The following is a 10,995-nucleotide window of genomic DNA, read 5'->3' on the forward strand; positions in this document are numbered from 1 at the left end:
TGAAACCTGTTTGGCAACTTGTGGAACTCATGAACAAGGATATCTTAGTTACAGTATAATATAAATTAGAAAGAGTTTTATTCACGTTTTTGTAACTCCAAGGTTTGGACTCAGATTGCTGTTGTTATTTAGTTGCTAAATTGTGTCCAACTCTTTTGGGACCCCATGGACTATATAGCCTGCCAGGCTCCTATGTCCATGGGATTTCCCAGGTGAGGACACTGGAGTGGTTTGCCATTTCCTTCTCCAGGGGATCTTCCTGAGCCAGGGATCTAATCCGCATCTCCTGCATTGACAGGCAGGTTCTTTACCACTGAGCCACCGGGGAAGCCCTTGCACTTAGAAACCAATAATCCCAGAAAAACAAAATCTTTCACTGTGCAGATTATGTGTGGGTAAGTATGCTATTACCCTACCCTAGAGATGCTCAATGTCAGATATTGCACAGTAAGCTGAGACAGAGATGCTAACAGGTTCCTGTGCCAAGAGTCAATGTGTGGTCCAGTCAGACTATTGGGGGAGGGGCAGACCGAACTGCCGACCGGTTTGAAGAGAATAATTCAAATTAGGAAACAGCATGGACTAGGAGAGGAAATCATCTTACCATGTGGGTTTGGCTGGTAGAGCTGGAAAGGATGTAGCTGTCAGACTCTGTCTTTTTATTCATCCTCCTAAGCCACTTTATGTACTCATCTCTCACCTGAAAAAGATGGTAAACAAAAATCTTGCGTTTTAATGCTTTCTGGCTATATGCACAATGCTACCGAAAATAGTACTTTCCCCCATTTTTATTTGCAGATGGTCCGCGGAGGCCATATCAGATAGATTGATCTATGAGTGATTTTGTGTTCGTCGCTCAGTCATGTCCAGCTCTTTGTGACCCCATGTACTGTAGCCCACCAGGTTCCTCTGCCCATGGAATTCTTCAGGCAAGAATACCGGAGGGATTGCCATGCCCTTCTCCAGGGGGGTCTTCCCAGCACAGGGATCAACCCCAGGTCTCCTGCATTGCTGGCAGATTCTTTATCATCTGATCCGCCAGGGAGGCCCCTATGAGTGATTACAGAGATATTATTTGTGGATCAGCCTATGCACCTTTATGCTAATGATAACTCAACATTTATATTATCCTTAAGAACATGAGCAGTTTTCTGTAACCACTGAGAACTGCTTCCTCCTCTCAATGTTGTTGTTGATGTTCAGTTGCTAAGTCTTATCCCACTCTTTGAGACCCCATGGACTGCAGCACACCAGGTTTCCCTGTCCTTCAGTATCTCCTGGGATTTGCTCAAACTTACATCCATTGAGTCGATGATGCCATCCAACTGTCACATCCTCTGTTGCCCCTTTCTCCCCCTGCCCTCAGTCTTTCCCAGTGTCACGGTCTTCCAATGAGTTGGCTCTTAGCGTCAGGTGCCAAAATATTGGAGCTTCAGCTTCAGCTTCAGCATCAGTCCAATGTATATCAGTTCCAATGTATGTTCACGGTTGATTTCCTTTAGAATTAACTGGTTTGATCTCCTTGCTGTCCAAGGGACTCTGAAGAGTCTTCTCCAGCACCACAGTTTGAAGTGTCAATTCTTCAGCGCTCAGCCTTCTTTATGGTTCAACTCTTACATTTATACCTGACTACACGTCTCTCTGAGATCCATACAACCCCACTGGAGGGAAACCTAGCAAAATCCATCTATTTATCAAGTCAGAATGCAGTGCAAAATCACTGCTTAAAAAGTTTATGTGGTATGATACATGTTTCAATGCCATTCTCCCAAATCATCCCACCCTCTCCCTCTCCCACAGAGTCCAAAAGACTGTTCTATACATCTGTGTCTCTTTTGCTGTCTCACATACAAGGTTATCGTTACCAGGTTCGATGCAGGATACAGGATGCTTGGGGCTGGTGCGCTGGGATGACCCAGAGGGATGGTACGGGGAGAGAGGCGGGAGGGGGGTTCAGGATGGGGAGCACGTGTACACCCGTGGCGGATTCATGTCGATGTATGGCAAAACCAATACAATATTGTAAAGTAATTAGCCTCCAATTAAAATAAATACATTTAAATTAAAAAAAAAAGTTTATGTGGTCCAGCCAATGCTGGCACCTGGATCATCACTACCACCCTATTCTCCTACACTCAGAGCACTGCCCTCACTACACATCTTTGGGTTCTGGGACTGGCAAGGGTTTCCACATCAGCTTTACTGCCCTTCTTTGGCTGGTTGTCTCCTACCCACCTTAAGCCCCTCACCGTCAAGTCTAAAGAAGCCCTACCTAGTAGTTTAATATCTCCCTAACAATTTTCCCCAAGGTGAAAATCACAGTTGGTTATTCATGTCTAATTATGTTGTTTCCCATTTCTGATTTCTTCACTGTTCAGAAAGCAGCCCCTGGATCCCCCAGAGCCAAGCAAGTAATAATCATTAACATATAATATGAATAGTAAGAAATGGAAACCACTGTCCCCCAAACTTTAGTTTTGCTGCTGTTAGACCCCATATTCATGATCTGAGAAGAATGGGGCCACTACCATCCAATACTCATTACAGATTCATGAGTTGGGAAACTGGAAAACTGGAAAACGGAGACTTGAATGCCCAAAGGAGAATCAAGATGGCAGAGTGGTAGGATGTGGAACTCACCTCATCCTACAGATACATAAAAAATGTTTCTACAAACAGGGGCTTGAACTCCCAGACTCAGTGGAGAATGGTAGGCTTGGGGAAAACGGGAACACACCATCAGGCAGAAGGGCATCATGTGGGAGAGAAGGGCTAGCCAGGTAAACGCATGAGAGGACCCCAGCTGGGAGCTGGGAAGAAGACAGGATGGGTCCTATTACCTGCTGGTTGAGGACGCAGTGGACCAGGAAGATGTAGACTCCCTGCAGGACGTTGGTGATGGTAAACGCATAGGCGATGATGGATCTGATGGGTTCCTTTATCAGTTCAGCGAGAAAGAAGCCAAGGCACCAGGAACAGCCCAAGAGGAAGAGCTGAGCAATGGCTTTAAACGTCAGCATCCTGTTAACACCAAGAAGGAGAGTCACCAACTCACCACCTTCTCTCTTGAATAGTATATTGTCCTGTCTTCAGGCCCCATCTGCCTTCCTCTCCAGTTGTTCTTTAGTTGCTAAGTCATACCTGACTGTTTGCAACCCCATGGACTGTAGCCTCCAGGCTCCTCCGTCTATGGGATTTTCCAGGCAAGAATACTGGAGTGGGTTGCCATTTCCTTCTCCAGGGGATCTTCCCAACCCAGGGATTGAGCCTAGATCTCCTGTATTGGCAGGAAGATTCTTTACCACTGAGCCACCTGGGAAGCCTATTCTCTCCAGTTACTGGTGAAATTTTCTCAAGCCAAGATGGACTTGGAGAAACTGTGGTTGTGATGCAATATTTGGAAGTAATGCTATTATTTTCATTGTAAAAACTTTAATAGATGAACATGAGTTTATTCCATGGGTGTTTTCCTCTAATGTGAATGTTTATAACTGGAATGATATTTTGTGGTGGTGGTGGTTGTTAGTCGCTAAGTCGTGTCCAACTCTTGTGACCCAATGGACTGTAGCCCGCCAGGCTCCTGTGTCCATGGGATTTCCCAGGCAAGTGTGGTATTTTACCACTACTTATTTTGATGCAGCAGAATACACATAACACAAAATTTACTGCAACTATATTTAAACATACAGTTCATAGGCATTAAATACATTCACATTGTTGTACTACCAGCAACACTATCTTTCTACTGAGCTTTTATTTCACCCTGAAAAACTGAAACTGTATCCATTAAACAATAAGTACCCATTTCTTCATACTCTCATCTCTTGGCAACATCAATTCTACTTTCTGTTTCTGTGAATCTTCTCATTAATTTCAAGGTTTCAAATGCATATGATTTTAAGGGTGATTCTCATTTGACAGTGGTTCCTAACAGGGTAGGCAACTCTCTACAGATGACTGTTTAGGGGCTTCCCGGAGACTCAGTAGGTAAACAATCTGCCTACTGATGCAGGAGATATGGATTTGATCCCTGGGTTGGGAAGATTCCCTGGAGGAGGAAATAGCAACCCACTTCAGTATTCTTGTCTGGGAAATCCCATGGATAGAGGAGCCTGGTGGGCTACTGTCCATGAGGTTGCAAAGCATTGGGCACCACTTGGTAACCGAGCATGCATGCATGCTTGAAAAAGCAATCCTTTAGGGCTACAACCTATGCTAAGCCCATAAAACTGTCTAAACCCATTTTACCTTGTGTTTTGTATCTTGGACACATCTTTATTGAGGGAAGAAAGTCGATCTCTCAAAATCCACAGGGTTATCAAATAAAAGATTAAGTTTATCTGAAAGAAAAAAAAATAAGATACTAATTGTGGACCAACATACAGAGTCATTTTTTTTTTTTTTTTTATGATGGCCATTCTGACCCGTGTGAGGTGAACTACTCTTTGTAGTTTTGATCTGCATTTCTCTGATAGTTCATGATGTTGAGCATCTTTTCATGTGTCTCTTGGCCATCTGTGTGTCTTCTTTGGAGAAATGTCTACATAGGTCTTCTGCCCATTTTTTGATTGGGTGTGTTTCTTCTCATATTGAGTTTTCATGAGCTGTTTGTGTATTTTGGAGATTCATTCCTTGTAAGTTGCTCTGTTTGCCATTATTTTCTCCCATTCTGAGGGTTGTTGTTTCATCTCTTTATGGTTTTCCCTGACATATGTGTACTGCCGTGTGTGAAGATACCATGTGTAGAGAGCTACAGATAGCCAGTGAGAACCTGCTGTAGAAGGCAGGGAGCTTAGCTGGGTGTTCTGTGATGACCTAGAGGGGTGAGATGGGGGTGGGTGGGAAGGAGGGCCATGAGAGAGGGGATATATGTGATGGCTCAGAAAGTAAAGAATCTGCCTGCAGTGCGGGAAACCAGGGTTCAATTCCTGGGTCAGGAAGATCCCTTGGAGAAGGGAGTGCCAACCCACTCCAGTAATCTTGCCTGGAGAATTCCATGGACAGAAGGGCCTAGTGGGCTATGGCCCATGGAGTCTCAAAGAGTTGGACATGGCTGAGTGACTAACATGCTACATGCTCTAGCTAATGCACTTTGTTGTGCAACATTGCAGGGTAACTATTCCCTAAGAAAGAAATAGAGAGTCAAACTAGAAAGCACTGAAGATCATGGGAAAAGGTATGAGATTTTATAGTTAGAATATGTTGCAACTTGGGGACTTCCCTGGTGGTCCAGTGGTTAAGACTCCATGCTTGCAATACAGGGGATGCAGGTTCCATCCCTGGTCAGGAACTAGGATCCCACATGCCTCATAGCACAGCCAAAAAGTTAAAAAAAGAGAATATATTGAAATTCCTTTGGAGCAGACTGGGGATACTTGTACAATACCACCAAGGAGCTCCTGAAAGGCCACAAAAGAACATGCGTGGGTGGTCAGGTGGCACACAGTGCAATGTGGTGTCTCCACCAACGCCTTTCCTTGCACACACGGGCCATGGGCAGGTATTTTCCAGGCTCATTTCAGATAGTCTGGGGCATATGGCTGAATTCTAGTGGATGAGATGTTGGTCGCAGTGATATATGCCTGAATCCTACAGTCTTCAACTCTTCCCCTCTAGCAACAACCAAGGAGGTCACATGTCAAAATAATAGAATCATAAAAGAAAAACTGAGGACTTCCCTGGTGCCACAGGGGCTAACGATCTGCCTGCCAATGCAGGAGATACGAGTTCAGTCCCTGGTCTGGGAAGATCCCACATGCCTTGGAGCAACTAACTTCATGTGCCAGAACTAGTGAGTCCATGTGCTGCGACTTCTGAAGCCCTCATGCCTAGAGCCTGTGCTCCACGACAAGAGAAGCCACCTCCATGAGAAACCTGAGCGCCCAAGAAAGAGTAGCCCCCACTCACCACGACTAGAGAAAGCCTGCACAAAGCAACGAAGACCCAGCACAGTCATAAAAAAGTAAAGCTGAATCTCACATGGGGAGGAGCGTCTTGATCCACACTGGACTTTGCAAAAATAGCACACAAAAACGTATTTGCTCTGCCAAGCCACTGAGATGTTGGGACTTCTTTGTCACTGTACCACACTGTAGCCTAAACTGACTAATCATCAGACTATATCCTGAGTCGAACAAACATAAAAACTGAAGAAGATTTAAGAACACTTGGTGAAATCACTTCCAAATCACATAATTTTATCATAGTCACAATTATATTTTTACACATCCACTTATTTGTTTATTCAACAAATATATATTAAGTATATATGGCATGCTAGATATTAGAGATACAAGGATGATTTCTTCTCTATTCATCAGCATTTAAATGTGCTCAAAAATTTTTTCCTTAAAAATTTTTTTACTTTTATTATTTAAAAATTATTAATTTATTTTCATTGGAGGCTAATTACTGTACAATATTGTGGTGGTTTTTGCCATATATCAACATGAATCAGCCATGGGTGCACATATGTACCCCCATCCTGAAGCCCCCTCCCAGCTCCCTCCCCACGCCATCCCTTCTGGACTGTTTCAGAGCACTGGTTTTGAGTCCCCTGCTTCTTGCATCACGCTTGCACTGGTCATCTATTTTACATGTGGTAATATACATGTTTCAATGCTATTCTCTCAAATCATCCCCCTCTTGCCTTCTCCCACATAGTCCAAACATCTGTTTTTTACAACTGTGTCTCTTTTGCTCCCTTGCATATAGGGTTGTCATTACTGTTTTCTAAATTCCATATATATGCGTTAATATACTGTATTGGTGCTTTTCTTTCTGACTTACTTCACTCTGTATGATAGGCTCCAGTTTCATCCACTTGTTGGAACTGACTCAAATACATTCTTTTTATAGCTGAGTAATATTCCATTGTGTATATGTACCACAACTTCCTTATCCATTTGTCTGCTGATGGATATCTAGGTTGCTTCCATGTCTGAGCTACTGTAAACAGTGCTGCAATGAACATTGGGGTACATGTGTCTTTTGACTGTGGTTTCCTTGGTGTGTATGCCCAGCAGTGGGATTGCTGAGTTGTATGGCAGTTCTATTTCCAGTTTTTTTAAGGAATCTCTACACTGTTCTCCACAGTGGCTGTGCTAGTTTGCATTCCCACCAACAGTTTAAGAGGGTTTCCTTTTCTCCACACCCTCTCCAGCATTTATTGTTTGTAGACTTTTTGATGGCAAAAATATGCTCAAAAAATTTAAATAAAGACATATGCTCAAACATCTACTATTAAAAGGAAACAAATGAATGTTAAAATAGTACTTAGATTGCCCTCCTACACTGTTGGTAGGAATGTAAACTGGTAAAACCGGGATGGAGATCAGTATGGAGATTCTTTAAAAAAGTAAAACTAGAACTACTATATGATTCAGCAATCCCACTCCTGAGCATGTATCCAGAGAAAGCCATACTTTGAGAAGATACATGTTCCCCAATGTTCACTGCAGCTCTATTTATAGTATGCAAGACATGGAAGCAACCTAAATGTCCATCAGCAGAGGCATGGATAAAGAAGATGTGCTACATATATACAATGGAATATTATTCAGTCATAAAAAGAATGAAATAATGCCATTTGCAGCAACATGGTTGCAACTAGAGATTATCATACTAAGTGAAGTCAAGTCAGAGAAAGATAAATATATTATGTTCTTGCTTATATGTGGGATCTAAAAACAATACACAAATGAATTTAAATACAAAAGAGAAATAGACCGACAAACAGAAAACAAACTATCGTTACCAAAGGGGAAGTGGAGAGAAGGATAAAGTAGCTGGTTGGAATTAACATATGCACATTACTATATATGAACAGATAAACAATAACAACCTACTGTATAGCATAGGGAAGTATATTCAATACCTTGTAATAAGCTATAATCAAAAAGAATCTGAAAAGTATATATATATGTGTGTGTGTGTGTGTGTACATATATATATATATAATATACTTTTTCCATTTACTTTCCATTATATATATAGCTGAATCTCTTCACTGTACACCTGAAACTAACACAATATTATAAATCAGCTGTACTGCAATAAAAAATAAAAAATAGTACCTCTTTTGATCTTCAAATTAAGTTGAATACTACATAGCACGCACACATACTCTATACACACATGGCACCTGAGGCAGACACACGCACACTACAAACCTACCAAGATGACGGCTGATACGGGTCCTAAGAAACTCAAGATAAACCCTTTCTCTACGTTGATCCAGCAACTGAAAAACAGAAAGCAACAGTAGCAGCATTTTACAAAGGTAATGGAATACAATACATAATCTGCAATAGAGAATATTTATATAGGACTTTTTGGGCTTCCCAGGTGGCTCACTGGTAAAGAATCCACATGCTATGCAGGAGATGAAGGAGACATGGGTTTGATCCCTGGGCGGGGAAGAGCCCCTGGAGAAGAGCATGGCAACCCACTCCAGTATTCTAGAGAAACCCATGGACAGAGGAGCCTGTGGGCTACAGTCCATAGGGTCACAAAGAGTTGGATACAACTGAAGCGACTGAGCATGCATATAGCATTTACATGTGTCAGGTACCATTCTAATACTTGGAAGTAGATAGTATTACTCTATTTTACAAATGAGAAAACCTAGGAAAGAATTTAACTGTCCTCAGAGTCACTAGGCTAGTAAGTGAGGAACCTTGAATTTGGAACCAGGTAATCAAGTCTAGCGGAGAAGGCAATGGCACCCCACTCCAGTACTCTTGCCTGGAAAATCCCGTGGACGGAGGAGCCTGGTAGGCTACAGCCCATGGGGTCACTAAGAGTTGGACATGACTGAGCAACTTCACTTTCACTTTTCACTTTCATGCATTGGAGAAGGAAAAGGCAACCCACTCCAGTGTTCTTGCCTGGAGAATCCCAGGTGTGGTGGAGCCTGATGGGCTTCCGTCTATGGGGTCGCACCGAGTCGAACACGACTGAAGCGACTTAGCAGCAATCAAGTCTAGAATTCATGCTCCTTCAAGTTTATGGAAGCATTTGGTTATGACAGCAAAAATTTGTAAAGAATTTCAGATGTCTATCGCTTAGAGATTAATTTTATAAAGATGGTAAGAATATACAACATAATACATTGAATGATGATGTGTATCTGTACTAATGTGGAAAAAGTCCACTATATATTATTAAGGGAATAAACAAATTACATGCAATACCTTTATCATGATCCCATTTTTTTATAAAAAAATATACATTTACATCTATATTATATATATATTGGGCTTCCCTGATAGCTCAGTTGGTAAAGAATCTGCCTGCAATGCAAGAGACCCTGGTTGGATTCCTGAGTCAGGACGATCCCCTGGAGAAGGAATAGGCCACCCACTCAAGTGTTCTTGGGCTTCCCTGTGGTTCAGCTGGTAAAGAATCTGCCTGTAGTGTGGGAGGCCTGGGTTTGATCCCTGGGTTGGGAAGATCCCCTGGAGAAGGGAAAGGCTACCCACTCCAGTATTCTGGTCTGGAGAGTATTAAGGGAATAAACAAATTACATGCAGTATCTTTATCATGACCCCATTTTTATAAAAGTATATATTTATATGTATATATATTTAAGGGGCTTCTCAAGTGGTACAGTTGGTAAAGAATCCACCTGCCAAAGCAGGAAACACTGGAGACATGGGTTAGAACTCTAGGTCAGGAAGATACCTTGGAGTAGCAAATGGCAATCCACTCCAGTATTCTTGCCTGGAAAATTCCATGGACAGAGGAGCCTAGTGGGCCACAGTCCATGGGGTGCAGAGTCAGATGTGACTGAATGACTAACACATACTGGGCTTAGTGGTATTACAGAGGTTCTTTATTAGAATATTATTTTTTATAAAACTAGTTATTACTTTCAGTAATAGAAGTATTAAAGATCTATAAACATGTGACATTTATAAATATAGACATTTGTATAAAAAATAAAAATTCATGCTCCTTCCAGTTTACTGTCCGTGTTACTTTACACTAGTCGTTCACCTTTTTCTCTGAACCTCAGTTTGCTTAGTATACAAAATGGGAACAATTGGACCACTTTCCTCTAGGGATGTTTTGATAGACATGAGAAATGGTGTATATGAAACACTTCGCCCCAGGGGCTGGAGAAATAAATGTTCAGCATCTTTGTTCTCAGCCTGAGTCGTGACCTACTCCACCCTTCCTTCCACCCTCAGTTTCCCAGGGAGACACGTGTGTACCCACGTCCCCAACAGCACATTTTCAGCACCGGACTCACTGCTTAGTGGTGCCGTATCCTTGGGGGTTGATCGCTGCAGACACAGCCACAATCACCGCTGGGACCCCGTAGCCTACAGGGTACATGAACCTCTTCTTGAATCTGCCTGCGCTGGTGTAGTTGGCCACCCTGAGGTTCCTGACAGTGAGGAAGAGGTGCAGCCCTTCGAGGAACATCCAGGTGAAGGCGGCCAAGTAGAGGTAATGCAGTCCACCGGCGATGACCTTGCACAGCACCTGGGGGGAGAGGGGGCACTGGAGTAGTCCTGGGTGCAATGACCTCACCATCTGCTTTTCACCAGGGTTGTCTCTGGGTAACTTTGGTGAGAGATGCTCCTTAGCCTTCTTCACATGTCCTTCTTCTCTTTAGAGTCATGTCTCCAAACAGATGGATGGTCACCCTTGTCTATTCCCATGCCTTGGCAGGGTGTCACTTGGGCCACCCAAGAAAAACTGAAAATGTATCATGTTTAAAGTTGAATGGGGGACTTCCCTGGTGGTCCAGGGCTTAAAATCCATCTGCCAATGCAGGGGACACAGGTTTGATCTCTTGTCTGGCAAGATTCCACATGCCATGGGGCAACTAAGCCCAAACACCATGCTCTGAAACAAGAGAAGCCATTGCAGTGAGAAATCCATGTACTGCAAGGAAGATGCTGCAACTAGAGAAAGCTCATAGCTACGAAGACCCAGCGCAGCCAAAAAAGCTAACTAGCTAACTAAAGTTCAAAGAGATCTTTG

At 42.9% G+C, this 10,995-nt stretch overlaps 1 protein-coding gene across 1 annotated transcript in view; it reads right to left on the minus strand.

Moving 5' to 3' along the window:
• Window positions 1-10,995, minus strand: part of LOC109561677 (adhesion G protein-coupled receptor E3-like) — a 128,005-nt gene that overhangs the window by 10,569 nt on the left and 106,441 nt on the right. The window contains exons 19-21 of the mRNA XM_070792954.1: window positions 4,249-4,340; window positions 2,841-3,021; window positions 605-700 (exon numbers count right to left, since the gene is read on the minus strand). Of these exons, the coding sequence (XP_070649055.1) occupies window positions 605-700; window positions 2,841-3,021; window positions 4,249-4,340 (369 nt within the window). The remainder of the gene's footprint in view (window positions 1-604; window positions 701-2,840; window positions 3,022-4,248; window positions 4,341-10,995) is intronic.

This window comes from Bos indicus, chromosome 7 (assembly GCF_029378745.1).
Source record: "Bos indicus isolate NIAB-ARS_2022 breed Sahiwal x Tharparkar chromosome 7, NIAB-ARS_B.indTharparkar_mat_pri_1.0, whole genome shotgun sequence".
NCBI lineage: Eukaryota > Metazoa > Chordata > Mammalia > Artiodactyla > Bovidae > Bos > Bos indicus.